Genomic DNA, 18,261 nt, shown 5'->3' with positions numbered 1-18,261 from the left:
AAACCAAATAATATACAGTATTTTGTAAAAATATTTCAATCTATCGACTATTGAGTGAATTGGAGAATTAACTGTGAGGAGAGAGGAACGAGAGAATAAAGTGCAAGACAGTGATAAAATCACTTTCATTTTATTATTCATAAGTGTAAACCATTTTAACCGGATAAGAGTAGAAAAAAAATTGATAGAAAAATCTTTGTACAAATTTGCACTTTTTTATGAACTGGTTTTTATAACATCTCTGTTTGTAGATTTGCTTGTTACGTTTATCACAGACTCCTCATATCCTCAACGTTCTTCATTAGAAACACAAAAATGCTGCTGTGGCTTCTGTGTTTCTAGACAAAAAAAAAATATCACATTCAACAGAGGAATCAAAAAATATGAATTATTCTCACGCCGTAAGACATTGTGGTTCAAGTACATCACATATCACATGACTCTTTCCTCGAAGTGACCAAGGAACCGATCGTCGACCAGTTACCCATCCAGAATTGCTATCGCCAGTCCTCCTCTGTATCCTCTCTTTATTTATCATTAGTGGAAACTGATTGAGGTGGTTATACTCTGCCCTTTGCCTTTTTCTGGAGCCGGGTCCGCGTGGGCTCGGTCAGGACGAGTGGTTCCTGGATGACCATGGCTGGGTATTTTCTTCCCAGGAGTTCTACCTCCACCTTCTGGCCGACAGAGCAGAGTTCTGTCGGCAGGTAGGCAAACGCCAGGCTCTGCTGCGTACTGTAGCTGTAGGCTCCAGAGGTTGTATTCCCCACCACCTGGAGAAGAATAAGAGTTCATGATCGGCAGACCAGGAAATACCAAAAAAACCCTGGATGTGGCTATTAGCTGCCGCTCACCTTGCCATTGTACCACACCGTCTCATTGCCTTCAGGGTCGATGTCGTGGGTGTCCAGGGTGATGTAGGACAGCTTTCTCTTCAGGCCTTTAGCTTTAATTTCCTGAAGGGCTGCTTTGCCGATGAAATCAGCTGGCTGGAAAAATACCCATCATTTTAAGTTATTGATCATTTTCAGCAACAGAGATTAAAGTGCAATTTAAAGGCAAGTATGTGTAAAACAAATCAATATTCTTGAAGCAGTTGACATGCTTGAGTAAATTCCCAAGTCAGGAGTGTTGAAATGGAGTCAGTATTGCTGTGATCAATGGATGAAACCGGAGGTTCTCAAAGTGGCTTTCTGGAGACATATGAGATTAATTTGAAATCAATTCAAAATAGCCTAAATTAGGCAAGACTAATATAATTAAAAAACATAGCAACAAAAAAAATATCTATTATGACCTTCCTGGAAAAAAACAATTTCTGTCTTTATGTCTTCATATCTTATGTACGCATGGGATTCTTTGTTTGATGGCTCAGATATTAAAAGGTTGATGAACAATGGTATGAGATGGTAATGCCTTTGTCCAGTATTCATACCTTGTTGAGTTTGATGAAGTAGTCCAAACCAGCCTCCAAAGGATTTGTATCGCAGTTCATCTAGAAAGAAGAAAAAGTCCATCTTCTTAATGAAAAGTTACAACTTTACTGTTTAAATCCTGTGTCCATGTGTGTCTGTGTGTGCTCACACCTCAGCTCCCCACCCTCTGAAGCCCTTCTCCAGTCTGAGGGAGGACATCGCATAGGTGCCAAAGTTGTCGATTCCCTCGTCTTTTCCTGCTTCCATCATGGCCTGATAAACAGCTGCCATATTCTTCTGATCAATGTACAACTCCCAGCCCAGCTCACCTGAAACACACAAGCATTTCGGGAATCAGCACACAGTAAAATACACTCAGCACCATCATACTGAGTGTTGACAGTTCAACTTGTGTTGAACTGTATTTCTGTTGTGCACCGCCACCCTGGGGAGACCTTTGTGATAGCAAGCAGAAAATCAGAAGATAAAAGGTCTTTTTTTGAGTATCGCATTGTCTTCAAGATAAGGAAAAATAAGTTTAATATATTTTGACATGTGAAGTTAATGTTTCTCCGTTGTAATTTTTAACATTTCATTTCTTTCACTTCTATCTCAGTGGTGATGGGCAAAAATAGAATTAAGATTATTACACTTATTTATCTGTTGTGTTCTTAGCTTTTGCACATGTCTCTCCACTTTAAGATGCCCTTTAGCATTAATATTTCTTACTTGAATCATATATTGAGTTGTATAGAATTATGTTTCTTCTCTGTTAGGATTAGCTTTGAACAATGAATACCGGTGTAGGAGATCCTGATGGCCCTGACAGGTCGGCCAGCCAGCTCGATGGACTTGCACTGGAGAAACTTGAATGCAGTGTCACCCATGTCTTCTTTTGTTAGTTTCTGTAGAACCTTGCGGGAGTTTGGTCCGGCGATGCCCAGCACACCGATGTCGTCGGTCACATTGCTAACATCGACGTCGTAACCACCGACTGCTACTTCGGTCTCTATCCACCTGCATCACAGTTCATATCAAATCAACAAAGCAAAACAGTGACTCAATGTAACTTCTGACCAATTTCATAGACTGACGTGTGTCAGTCAATTTTATAAGTAACAAAAGCACGAGATGCTATTTTGTCGCTGAACACTTGACCCATTGAAATACCTTATATACAAAAATCAGCAAATGTTGATATAGATAGATTTTTTTTCCATCTAAGACTGTTGAGAGACAAATTTTGATCAAATATATATGACCCAGGTTGTACAAGCCACACGTCCAGAGGATTTTGTGTATTCTTCAAATGTAGTGTCAACTCATCACCACAAGAGGTCACTGTACAGCATTAAAAGTAAGCTTTAAAGAGTTGGCTATATTGGATGAGTGTATGTAGATGATATACGTGACTGCTCTCAGATTGGAGCAAAAGGAGGGGCGTTATGCTGACAGCTGTCAGATCGTTTAAGATTTCTGAGGCATGAAACAGATTGTATGAGTATTAAATTCTCTACAGCTTAATGTACTCAATTCACCATTGTGCATCGCTTTTTCAGCATGGAGTCGTAATGAAATGTGTCATTTTGGCAGTGGTCCGACTCAAGACTGGTGCATTACCTCAAAATACCTTTTGACATGTAACCACACAATTATTCTGAACATGAAATTTAAATTTGTATAAATCTTTGTGATTTCAATAAAACAGAGTTAAGATTGTGTTGCATTCAACTTTGTTGGCAAAGTCTATTTGACTAGATTTGCAACTAAATCCTATCTTACTTGTGGGATAATGAGCCGTATGATTGCTTTGTTTTATTTCAAAACATTGTGGTAGACGAAATGGAAAACAATTTAGAATGCTATATTCAGCAGAACATTCTTCGTTGTTCTTATTTTTCACTTTTCCTAAATTCAAGCCTATAATTGAAATTCTTAACAGATTATCAACGTCTGTTTTAAAATGACACCAGGATATTCTTGTTGAATTTTTAGGCAATTTTCAGCATGCCTTTTTTTTCACTAGATAGCGACCGTGGTCATGTATAACAATTTTTGACATTCGAGAATCCAAATTATGGGAAAAAAAGTACATAAATGAGGTTCAAAATATTAACGTACAGATTAATTTTTTGTCCACCTAAAGAGAGCCTAAATCCCCCAAAAATGGGGAAAAAAGGATGGTTGTGAACAAGCGAAACATTTGTGCTTCTGCGCAAGTGCTCGACTAATCAAAAGATGTATATGCTTCTACTATTTTTCGGGCCATTATGTACTTGATTATTTCTATAGCCAATTAGTCCAATATACTTGGCAAGATTTTTTTCTTGTTCAGGATCTAATTTTTGACATAATAGTACATTTTTAAGCTATTTTGAGATGCATAAGATTGATCAAATCCATGTACTGTATGCAGTTCGTTGTATTTTACCTGAGATCATGCAGCTCTGACCCGGAACCCGTGATGAGCAGGAACTCTCCGGGTGACAGCTGGGTGATGGTGACCTCAGCATAGACTCTCCCAGTGGGTGTCAACATGTGGCTGATGTTCGTTTGGCCCACCTGGAAACACGCAAGGATGCACTCATTGAACTACTGTAAGATTAAAAAAAAGCTTATGTAAGGTTGTTTTTGTTAGCACACTTTTCACCCAAACCAACCTTGGGCATGGTGTTGGCAAACAGATGGTCCAGCAACTTGTGGGAGTCTTTGCCTTTCACGATGAACTTGCCAAAAGGAGTTAAATCTATAACTCCTACCTTTTCCATAACCAGTTTGCACTCTCTGCCAACTGGCCCAAACCAGTTTGTGCGTCGGAAACTGGGCCTAAGTGCAAAACAAAAACCTTAAAATCAAGTGCTTATCTTTGCCTTTTCTTTTAATGAAAGCAACCCTCACAACTGTTTTATTGTTACATAAGACATCTTGTTAGAACTAAAACAAAGAAAACAAATGTTCATTGTTCTGAGAGTTCTAAATGTCCAATTATTTAGATATAATAACTCCAACTTGGCTGCCCTCATGGTATCACATCCGTGTAGTTAACCAGATACTGTGAGTGAGTTACAAATGCACTTTCAATGATTACTTAGACACAATAACTGCTTGTATAGGATGGTTTTAACGACTCAAATATTTTGGAACCGCCTCAATGCTGTCATTTGTCCGCACCTGCTTGTTCTTGCTATTGCATTGCATCTTTGCCAAAACACATTTGATTCATTCTCATGGTTTGGCCTGGCCAATACCACTGTTCGAAGGTAATGGAGTACTGGGATTTCTTTCCAGAATAGTATGTGCTAATGCGGATTAGGAAACCGTATGTGAATTACAGTTAGGAAGCCAAGTAACACAGTCATGCTGTTTATCAAAAATGTAATTTATGTCCTATATAATGACATGTATGTGCACAAGGCAACAGCAGCATCTGCTACCAAAAGGCCATACAAAGGACTGAGGATCGATGCTAAGACAGCTGGAAGTATCATCACTTTCAGTCCAAAGTCTAGTACTGTCTAGGGTGGTGACATTTGGCAAACCCAATAACAAGACATGATAACTTGATTGTATTTCTGATTATACAACAAATGTATTTTCTTGAGTTCTAGGGATGTAAATCTTGTGTTCAAAAAAACACGTTGTATTCGCAATGCTAATACTCATTATACAAAAGAATAACAGTGACAATCTGATTGGCTGAGGTTGCTTTTCCATTCAAGCCACGATGGCGTCTTTGCTGCAAACATAATGTGTTTCCAGTTGGAAAATAAATTAATAAAATGAAAAGAAGCATTCTTTATTCTATTTATCTACACACAATAACCACTATTTCCCTCAGACATAAGGTGTCATGTTGAGATCAGTGTTGTCTGCCTTTAGTATTTATTCCTTTGTGTATATTTCCTAGTAGAGCTTTTGTGTGATAAAAAAAGAAAGTCCCTGTGTAATGCAAAGTATTGCCTTGTTCCATTAACAAATCTGACATTTGATTTGAAAGACTGAAGCCAAAGATGTGGTGAATACAAATTGCACAACTTAAGGTAGTAGTTGGTCATCAGGCACATTCTTGAGAAACAAAAATAATACTTCTTTATGAAATTAAACTCATCTCAAGATGACTACGTGTACAAAATTTCCCACTGAAGTACTGAGATATTTGAGTCTATACCAAAACTGTCTCTCAAAATCACAACTATGCATTGTTGGAGAAGAAAAATTGCATAACAGTTTTATAACTCTTTTTTTTTTTTTTTTTTATCAAGGAAATCTCAATATCACAGATTTGAGCCAACTATGCAGCTCCTGAGAGGGCCAACTGGCTTGTACATTGGAGGATGGCAGGACACCAAACTTTTGTAGGATCATCTCATGAAATCTGCGATGGGTAATTTAAATAATGTCAATGTCTCGCAAATGGTGAAGCTGCGTTACGGACAGTTGTCCGCATTTGTTACTGAACATTGGCAGCTGCGTTCTTCCTGCAGAATAGGAGTAAATTCTTCCCTTATGCTGCTTCTCAGCGGACTGCTAGATGGCTGCAGTCACTATAAACAGGAGGAGACTGTTGGAGAACAGATCAATCTTGGTCCAAGAACATTGTGTCTCAAAATATTAAGTCTGACATAATAATATATAGCTGTACTGTACCAATAGCAACCCTAATGAGTAGTGCATATGCTTTGAACGGACACGTAGGAAGAGAAAGGAAATCCTATGTACTCATAGAAATGTTGAATAGTAAAACTGACCTGCTGGACTCCAATTTTTGGTTGAATAACTGGTAAGTTTTAACCAAATTTAGGAAATACCATCAGAGAAAGGGGGGAGACAGTAACTTTGTTTACAGTTTTTAAGCATATATATTTGAAAGCTACAGTACCATTAAAGCCACGTATGACTTTATACTAAAACATTTTTAAAAATATAAAAAAGGGCAAGCAGTCTTGCCCTTTCTGGTTCATGACTCTTGTGATTTTTTAAAATTCTGCGTAATTTTCAAAATATTTTAGCACAAAATAATCCTGATAACTGTGATATTGTCATATGAGATTTGATAGGAAACTGAGTGACAAGTGTTTACAATTCTCCCATGTTCTGTTAGCCAGCGGAGGTCATTTTTCATCTTGTGCATTTTTTTGAAAAGTAATGCTTTTTATGAGTTATTAAATCTTATCATTTGTTCGACATTTGGGAAGAGTTGGTTGATTCGAGGTTGGAGCATGGGAGTGCTTTGATGGAAACTCAGAAACAGGGCTGAAAACTTGTGTTTCCTACTTGTATTCAGTTTCGTCTCCTGGTTTATAGAACCAGTGAGGTTGTTCCCATCCAGTGTGAAATCCCATGGATGCTTTGTCTTTCAGCAGCTCATAAACTCCACTCGTTCGGTAAGTCGGTCGACCAGCAAAACGCTCCTCTTTGGGGTAACCAACTGGTGAGACGAGCAGGACAGAGATTAGAGTTTTAGTTTAAGTCCAAAGGAGAACACTTAATTTTCTGAACGAGTGACGGTCAACCCCTGTTCTTACCCACATTGTTGAAGCCATAGGATTCCCGAGCTTTGGCACACATAAAAGGTACATCGGCCCATTTGCCGTAGCGGTTGGGATCGCATTCAATCAGGTCGTATGGAGGCTCGCCATTTCGAATCCAGTCACTCAGGAACTTACCGATACCACCGGCATGAATAACTCCATACCTGAACACAGTATACCCATGGTTTCAAATGTGACAAATCACATTTGAAAATTGAGTACATTGAATTACATTATAGTGAGGGGGCACTAGGGTTCCTCAGCTTACTCTGCAAAGCTGTTGTTAAACTTTAAGTTAAGGTCTTACCTGTCTGTATAAAACTGCAAGGGTTAAAAAACAAGTTTTACCTGATTTGCTAAAACATCAAAGAAATGTTGCCCCAATTTATAAAAATGTTATGAAAAATAACTTTAAAATGGTAAACGATTAATGAGCAAATGATTAATAAAATAAAATAAACTCTTGAAGCAATGTTAAAGTTTGAACATTTTAAGATAGTAAAGAAGGCACTATAAGTACGAAAAATGGTTAAGGATATCTTAATCTAAATGCTTATGTTGATTTCATTCTGTTTGTGAAATATCCTGGATGCATCAAGCCCTGATTGATCCATTGATCCATTAACTTAAATGTTAACTTATTGACATTAACTTAAGTTCACTGTATCATCACTACCCTATTTACTAGTTAACTGATCAACAAGTCCTTATGTCCCCACACGTACCCAAATCCAATGGCAGTCCAGTAGTTGCGAACACCCTGGTGTGGTCCCACCATGGGCAGCAGGTCAGGCGTGTATGTGATTGGTCCAGACACTATGTTGATGATATCAGCTGTCTTAAGCACTGGAACCATCTCCATCGCCATTTCAACGTGCTCCATAATACGGTCCAGGTCCGACTCGAACAGCTCCTTGCCAAAACCTATAGCAGCCAAACGAAGGAGCCAGAGTTACAGGTCAAATCAAATGCAAACAAGTCGACAAGGCTTCATCCATGACGGACGGACCTGGAGGAACTCCATCTCTGACCCAGGAATCCTGCAGCACCATCTTCTCCATCTTCTCATATGGACCGAACAGCAGACCATCTCTTTCCTGCCGCAGGTAGTATGATCCCTCCAGGTCCCGAATGACGGCAAGCTCCTTCTTCAAAGCCTTGACCTCTGGCACTGTTGCTGTCACCACATACTGGTGGTGCACTGGGATGGTGGGATGTTCAAATCCAATCATTTGACCCACTTCCCGGGCCCAGAATCCTATAAATAATGGATTTACTGTTATTTAACCTGACCAGTAGTAAACTGAAGCCAATTATGGGTTCACAATCACAATTTTTGGAAATGTCACTTTATTTTACCAGTCTGTTACAATCTTGCTCCATGACTGATTCACGTGTCATAACGTTTCTATTCACGTTTTATCAAATCCAACGGAAATGGGAATGGGTTCTACCTGATGTATCACTTGAAACATATATATTTGACATAATGTAACAGCATTTTAGATTGACACAGATGTGCACGTCAATATATACAAGCAAGCAAGGTGTAAATGATATTGTCAAAACGTGATTTTAAAAATTGGTAAAACCATAATTGATTTGTTCTGCATGAACAGAATTAAAACAATTCAAACAATTACCACAAAATTAACAAGGTGCTACAAGAAACTCAGTCACAAACAGTCTAAATTTCAACTAGGAATAACAATGTTGTACAATGAAAGTGGGATTTATCAATTCCACAGCGTATGAAGTAAATCAGATATATTGTTTATCTGGCACAAGATATTCCGTACCTCAGCAGCTAGTGGATTTATCTTGAAACCTAAAACGGGCCAAGAAATGCTTCCTTCAAATGCGGAGGAGATGAGGTCTTGACTTTGAGTTGTGCATATTTAAATTTACGGCAGGAAGGAGCCAGAGTAACGGAGAGGACAAAACTGAGTGGGTGGATGGAGCAGCACAGACAATTAGAAGTTTTGCTCAGGTCAGTTACCATGTTTTAGTTATAAAATTAGTTATTGTTCCATGGTACTTGAGTTTTGGAGATCTGTCAAGGTAATTGGCCCTGAACTGGAAACTAGCTCATAATATTCTCCATGTTTAATGATCCTGGTGCACAGACTTTTTGAATGAATACAACTCGTTGTCAGAGAGAGAACACACCCTTCAGGTTTTGCTACTGGGTTGGGAAAATGACGCATCGGTTCCTTGTAAACAAAATGAAATCATTTAATGATTTTTGCTTGAGGACACAAAACCCTTTGCGCTTGAACGTCAGCTTTGTACCTCAGCTTCACACTTCATTATTTACTTGGATGTACATCATTTTTACTACCTGCAACACGTACCCAATAGAAGCAGGGGGGAGGATAGGGCTACTTCTTGCAAAAAGGAGGCAACAGACCACTAGCGAGTGGTACTACATTACAATAATGTCTTGTACATTACTAGTATTAGCTGTAAAAAGGTGCTGAGAGTAGTACAAGGTTGAAGTAGTAGCTGTAATACAATAGACCGTAGAAGTAATAATAACAGTAAGTGGTGCTTGAGGTAGCGGTTTATGTTAGTAGTAGCACAAGTAGGTGGCTGTGGTAGCAGTAATAATAGTATTTGTTGTAGGAGGTGAAGGGATTAGTACAAGCAGTAAATAGGTGTAATAGTAGGTGAGTAGTACAAAGGTAGAACCAATTGGTGGTGATAGCTGTAGTAGTAGTAGTAGTAGTAGTACATACTTTACTTTGGTAGTATCCAAGGTGTTATAAGGTAATTGCAGTAATCATGGAAGTAGGTGGTTGCAGTGGGAGTAGCATGAACAGTAGTACCAGGTATTGGTAATAGTTGCAGCAGTAGATGGTAGCTTTGTTGTGTGGCTTTGTAACGGTGTCGAATTTTATTTTGTTTTTATTTAACTAGTATTTAGTGCAACTCTTCCTCACTTATTTCAGTTACCTACCTGGTGTTTGTGGATACTGCAGGAGCTGTGAAATTCTCCCTCAGCCTGAATAAGATACCTAGCCTAGCCTAATCTACCTAGCAGTAGCAGTGCTAGATGTTGATAGTATTTGCTACTTATGGTAACGGTTGAAGTCGATGCAGAAGGTGAAGGTAATATTAGCAGAAGTGCCAGGTGGCAGTAGCAGTACAGATACTTTTCCATTGCACACCACTTTTAGTCAGATTAGCATGAGCAAATATTGGTAGTTCTAGTAGATAATGGCAGTAGTAGCAGCAGTAGCTGGAATCAGCACTGGTAGTATTTGTGGAATTAGTGGTGATGGTAGTATTAATAATTCTCTGTGAGTCTCAACAACCCCCTGAGTGCACTCCTGAATACAGGTAGTATTTATACACCCCTTGGCCTAACCTTAACCATGTTTAAATACATGCATTAGCTGTACTGCTAAATCTATCAGAATCTTTGCCAGAGCATTTCGAACATCTAATGTACAACAGAACCTTCTTCAAGCCCCAAAAAGCACACAGTGTGCAGACAGTAAACCGGGCCAATACCGCTGCTGTGATGTAAGATGTTCCTCAGGAAACTCAGCCTAAATATAATATATTTACTCCTCTGTAGCCTGTTACCACTCTGAGGTATATTTATATCTCCTAAGTGAAATGAGAGGTAGGGTGCGGTGGAGATGATTATATGCAAGACCCTGATACGGTTATGGACTGTTTTGGCGATAAACTGGAACATGTTTACTAAGCGCCTTCACATACATACCATTGTAATTCACTGGATTAGCCTGAAATGGAGCATTTGGCTGTCGCTGTGAGTCAACAAGATCAACAAAATTAACTCAAAGTGTCCATTGAGTCCAATTATAAGTGCTGTACATGTAGTGTACCTGTTCCTATTCATGGTTACAATGAACACTGAAATGTACCTTGAACCAGAGGCTCCTCTGACTTTTCACAGTACCATAATAAAACAATCATGGACCAATGATTCTGTACCCATGCTATCCCTGGAAGTGGTATTGATACCAACGTACATTGAGGTCACATCTTGTTGATATTCAGGCAATTTTACGCTCATTTATGCATATTTGGTGTTGAAATCAGTCAAGTCAATTCTTTAAGACAATAACTACACAAAAACAGAGAAAAAGGGTTTTTTTTGGCTTAGCACAGAATAAATATATAAATTATAGGCTTGAAGTGATAAGGCTATTCTCTCTTTTCGGGTAACACAGCTGACACTGGTCACATTCCAGGGAACATTAGCTTTGTCCCCTTTCGAGTCCTATATGTCAAAGGGGGAGGCTAACTTGGTGAAGAAGGGGCCGGGGGGGTTGGCTGGACAAAAACTGAGGTCTCACATATGGAGAAGGTAACAGAATGTGAAACAGGTCAAGAGAAAAACAAGACAGAGTTTGAAGAATGAAATTGTAAAATTCAGCATACAGCACATTTGGGTTTATGAGCTTTAAACAATAATGTGCACACACAATGTGTTAAGAAAAAAAACTTGCTGTCGCTCCTTAGCAGTTGCTGCCTTCGACGCAAAGTGGTATTTTGCGGATGAAACTTTAACCCTGCTGACTCCCCACAAAGTATCTGCTGTCAATCCTAGAACCGCTAAAATAAAACCCCATCATAAACACAAAAGAATCTGAGCAAGGGTTGTGGCTGAATGTGAAACAAGCCTAAGGGATGGGATTAAGAAGTCACAGGTGAGATATAGCTATATTCAAGGGAAATTAAATTGGAGCTAAATTTCCAAATAAACTGATTTTTTTAATATATTTCACACCCTGAATAGAGTAAAAAGCTGAAAATAAAGCAATAATGAAACACATTAGACCAGGACACACTCACAATTTTCTGATCACAGAGCCCTACCATCCCCAGAAAGGGTCAAGGGTCGATTTTAGATGCTTTCTTGTAGAAATAATGCAAATGTATGCAAGTAAACTAACTGGTGAGATAATGGCATTGAAGTTTAAGTCTGGGGAAAAGCTTTATCTCAGACCCCCAGACTGAAAAAAAACTAAAAACAGCCCTGTCAGGAGGCGTGTGAGTGCTGAAGCTTCATGATTGGAGGAGAAGTGAGTAGTTGGCCAGTTTGGATTGGTTACGTGACACAGAGGGGGAGAAAGGCCAGGAAGATGCACACACATAGAAAATACAGAGCAACGAGATATTACTTGAATAGTTTGATTTGCACTTTGTCCACAGAGGAAATTGCGGCTTATTACAAACAAGATGAGTTTGAAGTTTTTGCCTTCTCGCTCTTGTAACAGAGTAAGAGCCAAAGTGTGACCGAGCAAAATGTGAAAAATGAAAATATGCCACGTCTATTGGTGTCTGAAGAGAAATGAAAGCAAATACAGCAGGAACCCTGTGAATCTGGCCAGAAAAACAAGCAGAAGCAGCAAGGATAGGAGAGAGTGATCATTGCCAATAAAATCCCCCCAGAACTGGTATGACCCAGTTCAAGCTTGGAGCCCTGAACTCTGCGAGTGTCAGTCTCCGTGGTCAAAGTACTCCTGTCATAGAGAGCGTCTGCAGATAATGTATTTGATTGAAGACAGACTGAAAATGTGGCAGATTTCCACCCTCAGCTGACTGCACAAATCCAAGTACATTTTGATTGTTTCTTAAATAAAATAATGTCAGTAAGTATCTCATAAAAACAAATAGTCTTGTTTGTAGAATCTGGCTGATGCATTTATTACACAAGACTATTGAGACTTTTTTTTTTTAAATGGGACTACATTGCTTGCTGTTATTCGAGTCTGTTATAAGTCTGAGGAGATTTTAGAGGAAAAATTACCAAGGTGCGTGCAAGGGATTTTGCAGTCAGGTTTTTAGACACTCTTACAAAACAGGAACATGTGAAATTATTTGTTCTTTCAAAATGTTTTTTTTTCTTTTTCATTTACTCTTCACTTCTTGAAAGTCAAAATTTGTTTATACAACTTTGACAATGGCATTTTTGACATAGGTTAAATGACTTCCAGCAAAATATCGTCCCCTCCTTAAAATATCCGCCAAAGTCATTTTTGTTAATAAAACACAAAAGCTGAGCCATATGTTGGATGAGGGGTTGATTTACTTCATTACCTTTTGAAAAATGGAATTGTGATTTTATACACAAGTCCTTTCACTGACAATAATCATTGGTAGTTGTGCATCATATGAAAGCTTTGTTAAAAAATGGACTGAGTGCAATGCAGTGCAGTCTTCTTTTCTTTCAGCTGCTCCCTTCATGGGTCGCCATACTGAATCGACCGCCTCCATGTTACTCTGTTCTCTGTATCCTCTTTTCTCACACCAACTAACTTCATGTCCTCTGTCACTCATTTATAAATCCTCTCATTGGTCTTCCTCTAGTCCTCCTGTCTGGCAGTTCCAACCTCAACATCCCTCTACCAATATATTCACTATCTCTCCTCTGAGTTATGGTTAGGATTACAGAAATCCTTTTGGGTGATAGAAAATTCGAAACCCTTGTCCTCCAGCTCTCAGTCTGGAGCCTCTGGAGCCTCTGCACATGGCATCAGGCAGACTGGCAGCAGCCGGAGCCAAGAGAGAGGGGAGAAGCTCCTCCTTGACTTTTTTCACCGCACAATCACAATGGTGTCTTTGAAAGGGAAAATATCTTGTACAGAAGCATCTGCTTTCAGAATAAAGCATTAGTGCATCGATATGCATTCGTGCCAACCTGATGAGTTGACGATGCGATTTGCACGAATGGTTCCATGAGGGGTCTGGACATCCCACCTGCCATCGGCTGTTTGGCTCAGGCCTGTAACTGGGGCCTGGTTGTGGATCCGGGCACCGTACATACGAGCTCCAGCAGCCAGAGCCATAGTGAGAGAGTAGGGGTCGATGTGACCGTCACCGGGAGTGTAGAGACCGGCCAAAATCTACAGAATAGGCCCACATACACCTTAGTTATCATGACTGAGAAGCTTCCTGAATGGGACAACTTCATCAAAAGGATGACCGACACTCGCCTTGTATACCAAATGTCTCTTCTTGTGAATAAAGATAGTGAAGCGGGTACGGTTTAAGACTTGGATATTTGGTTGATGTTGGATTTTGTTTTAGCAATAACAGCCCCACCTAAATAACATCAATAGCATTAGAATCAGTCGTCTGATGACAAATGGTTGCCATTAGATCTCTGACCACTGATGTGACAACCTACGTTCAAACAAATGCAGATACGAGAGGCTGATGAGATTTCTTTCATATAAATATTGATCAGGCAAGTTTTCATAGTTTTTGCTTCCGCACTGTGAATGTCAGGTCACGTGGGTCAAGGTTGCTGCTATACCGCTAAAGTCAAATAAACTTTCAAGAATTATTTGCCATTCCTGTCTGCCAAGAGCTGCTTATTCATACAGGGATGGCGGTCTCTACTGACCTTGTCCATGTTGAGTAGAGGGAAATATTCGTGGACTTTCTCTGGTCCGATCAAGTACTGAGGCGTCACATTCCAGTGTGTGCGGGTCATCTGGTACTTCATCTCATCCACCCGAGCAGCAGTGGAAGCGATGCGCACACTACCTGGCTGGTGGAAGCCCACGGCCTGCGCAGACATAATCCAATGACTAAATCTGAAATAAAACTACACACAGTGGCTCCTCATACCAAGTATTAAACCAAAACTCACCTGACCAGTCTCTGCCTCCAGCTTCTCATAGAGTTTAATGCTGTCATAATGAACCCTCTTCAGGTTGATTCCAGGATGATAATACGTCGTCAGACCAGCCTGAAATCAAATCATATCACTTAATGACACAGAGACACAACATCGATAGACTTTATAAGTACCGTCAGAGATATGACGGCAGACTATTTCTCTGCTGTCTGCTTGTGGTTCTCTCTCTTAAAACAAAATGTCCGGGAAATTTCAGTGGATTCACGACTGATCTTTCAAGACTAGCGGCTTTTAAAGTAGTAAACGAACAATGAATCACTCAGTTCTTTTTCAAGTCTCATACTATGGCAAAGGAGGAGCTACCTGTGAAATGCATCGTTATGGCAACAGGACAAACAGATTTACTCAAAGCAATGTAAATCACATTCCTATAAACATGTTTATAATTATTCACCCACTTGATCGCATCTGAAAAAAGCTCAGCTAATTTATTATGCAGTTACATACTATTCAATGATCATGTTTATCTTCATCATGCATTCTGAGAACTTATTTATACGTGAACTTGAGTTGGGTGAACAAACACCAACAGCAGCATTTATTGTTTGCTGAGAAGATATTATCATTGAGTCATTGAGTCAACACTGGTTGCGTTTGTCCAAATGATTGTGTACACTCATAAACGCGATCACATAGCAAATCGAAAATGCGGACAAGTCTCGAAATGCACGTTTGACGCGGTTGGGATCAAACTAGCAGGAAAATGTCTTGTGGAAACCATAGAGCCAAGCCGCGATTTTTAGGCAGGACTTAACAGCATGCAAAGAATGGTCCATGTGGCCCAAACTAACAAAAGAGCTACTATAATTACTGGTAAACTGGATGGAGAGGTGGCAGATCCAGCAGTGTGTCAGCCTGATGTGTTTGGGTCTGAGAGCACGCAGATGAATGCGAGTGTCAATGCCGACCCTCGCTCACCGCTAAAAGCACCCGCTATGGCCATGCAAGCATCAGAGCTGGACCACAAAGGACTGGGAGGGATGGAGGAAGTGGCCTGGTCTACATCACATGAATGTTCAGGTGTGTGTGCGTTGCTTATCAGAGGAAGGCACGTACTCTACTGATCAGAATGTGAATATGTTATTGTTATCATTATTAGATAAATATCATATAAAATATAAAATATCATTGCTTCATCATGAAGTCATCAGCTGTTTACTGTAGATGTAATTCTATTCAAAACTGCATACTCCATGAGAGCAAGGCCAAATAACTAAGATGCATTTTTCCAGCATGTCATCAGATTTGCAGATTATTTACTACATGTGTTGGCCTGCATTTAATTTATTTGAATAAGTTAATCCTTACTTGCCACCAGCCTTTATCTGTCTCACTTTAGTCACTAAGAGGCTATAGTATCTATAGGGAGGGGGTGGGGGAAATGCAAGAAGCAGTTTCAGATCCCATTTGAACAACTGTGAGGAGAGTAACTGAGAAAGAGTCCCCTTCTGCAGAGTCAGGTATGTATTTATAACTTTACGGTACAGAGCTGATCACTGAGGGGGGTCAGAGAGAAAACAGGTCAGGACTGTGAATGCCTCCATAAACCACACAGAAAGAAGCGTAAAGAAAAATAAAATACTCTCTTGGAAGAATCTTGAGGTTTCGGATCTCGACCTATTTTGCCATTTTACTTATATGATAATGATTCAAGAGCAAAAGCTGAATTTAAAGCAACATATAGAGACGAAGAAGAGTTAAACTTTGAAGTAAGCTGAAAGCACGGGAATTCGGCTGTTTAAGAAAATGGAAATAAAGAAACAAATAAGCCTTTAACATGAAATCAGACACAGATATTTAACTATATTATTTTGATTGAAATGAATATACTTCATGTTCATTTAGAGAAATGTTTTTGCTTATTTACCTTTAGTTTTCTTTTCACTGCCCACTCATGTCCAACTACTTACCAGCTGATTCTGTCCTTCCAGTTTACTTTTTACGATTTCCTAATTTTTTTTGTGCTATGACCTTTTTGGTTATTTCGAAGGACCCTCTTGCTGATTTTGACTGATCTCTTGCAAGGTTTAGGGAATTTTCACGCTGATATATCACTATTTCTGATTCATTCAATTATGTGAAATGAGAGAGATGTATCGGAATATTTTTTTACCACACAGGAAATATAATAAAAAATGTATTATATTAACAGGTGATGCTGACTACGTGACGGGTTTCGACTATTGTGACGAGCCTCCTTGCATCGACACAACAAACGCTTGCGGGGGACATACGGCGTGCCAGGTGGAGCCAGCGGTCAGCTCAGACTTCTCCAGCAGCACCACATCCTTCATGCCACCTTTGGCCAGGTGGTAGGCCAAGCTGACCCCCACGCATCCTCCACCTATCACCACCGTCTCCGCGGTGTCCTTCAGCCCCCTCAGGCTTGCAGAGGCATCACTGGGAGACCAAGAGAGGAAAGATGTCACACGAATCACCTTTTAATACAACCTTGTCAGAGAAGATAGAGGTGTGATTTGTTGACAGATTAAGTGGTGTTGCTGTTATTACAGCTTTATTGCAAACTCCGGGGGTGGGGGGGGGGGAGACCTCCCCCTCTGATTCTCTCAAAAGACTCTCACCTTTGCTCTGCCTGCTTTCTGGATGTGCAGCTCAACGTCCGCACAGGGAGAGGAGCTGCTCGTCCACGTGTTGAGAGATCTCTCCGCAGATGGACGCGCACCAAGTTCAGTATCCGAGACATGGCTGCAGGAACACATACACACACGCACACTCACACACGCTCACAAACGCGCGGGATCAGATCATACCCGGCGTTCCTGTCGCTGGCCTGTCGCTCTCTCCTTTGGTGTTGTTAGTCTTACAACCCGGGTGTCGATCCGCCCACAGACCCAGAAGTAAACCAGTAACTTTACCCAGAGTGACCCGCCGTCAGGTTAACCCCTGCTGCGCCACAGCCCCGAATATAGGTTAAAGAACGGCAGAGTAAAATGAAAAAAAAAATAAAAAAGAATAAAAAAAAATAAAATTAGAGTTAAAATAATTAAATTTGAAAACTGTGTCATAAATAAAAATAAATGATGTATAATATATGTATATTTATTAAATTTCACACATCCACAGGGCGCAGGTTTTCACAACAGTGCAGATGGACATAGATGTGTATTGTCAGCATTATTAGAAAATAACATTTCTGAAATGATTGTAAGATATAATGAATTATCAGGAGTCATGAAATAGCATTTGTATTATTTAATTAAGGACAGTTTTTTTAATAATTTGCTGAATTCATTTACCAAATTATAAGTACTTACATTATACTTTTATGTGCATTTATTTGATCTTACCAAAATAATCGCTGTCCTGTCTCACAGGAACAGTGTAGCAGGAGGGCTAGGAAACACTGAAAGCACCATAAATGCATTCGATCAAAGTGACCTGAACGCCTCACTGCTCTCAGGCATTATCTCTCTGTGGTCCTTGAGCCTTTTTATCACAACACAACCTCCCCTGGAACAGCTGCAACAGGTTTGAGCTGGACGTTTGTCCTGATAGCACATTAATGCAAACACTGCTATGCAAAACAAGAAGAGAACTCAGATTGATTTGTCTACACAGCATTTTAGTGATCAGTGGGTATTTTAGGCACCAAAACAGCAATATCTTACTT

General features: G+C 39.8%; 1 protein-coding gene across 2 annotated transcripts; it reads right to left on the bottom strand.

Annotated features, from left to right (window-relative positions):
- Positions 1 to 114: 114 nt before the first annotated feature.
- Positions 115 to 18,071, bottom strand: dmgdh (dimethylglycine dehydrogenase). 2 transcript variants are annotated; one of them, XM_086152392.1, is made up of 17 exons: positions 17,939 to 18,071; positions 17,213 to 17,336; positions 16,865 to 17,030; positions 14,583 to 14,681; positions 14,334 to 14,498; positions 13,626 to 13,830; positions 7,956 to 8,204; positions 7,672 to 7,870; positions 6,941 to 7,110; positions 6,690 to 6,843; positions 4,076 to 4,241; positions 3,847 to 3,977; positions 2,215 to 2,432; positions 1,587 to 1,744; positions 1,436 to 1,495; positions 855 to 989; positions 115 to 773 (listed from the first exon to the last, which is right to left on the bottom strand). In XM_086152392.1, exons 2-17 carry the CDS (start codon positions 17,332 to 17,334, stop codon positions 561 to 563), a joined length of 2,610 nt encoding a protein of 869 aa, XP_086008518.1. In that variant the 5' UTR covers positions 17,335 to 17,336; positions 17,939 to 18,071; the 3' UTR covers positions 115 to 560. The 2 variants fall into 2 exon arrangements, with proteins under 2 accessions (XP_086008518.1, XP_086008517.1); XM_086152391.1 differs by lacking the exon at positions 17,939 to 18,071 and having other exon boundaries at positions 17,213 to 17,615.
- Between the last annotated feature and the right edge of the window lie 190 nt (positions 18,072 to 18,261).

The sequence above is a fragment of the Fistularia commersonii genome, chromosome 9, assembly GCF_037954325.1.
Source record: "Fistularia commersonii isolate RoL2024-O1a breed Wild chromosome 9, RoL_Fcom_v1.0, whole genome shotgun sequence".
NCBI lineage: Eukaryota > Metazoa > Chordata > Actinopteri > Syngnathiformes > Fistulariidae > Fistularia > Fistularia commersonii.
Note: the sequence above shows the minus strand (reverse complement) of the source record. Positions and strands in the feature narration are given on the sequence as shown.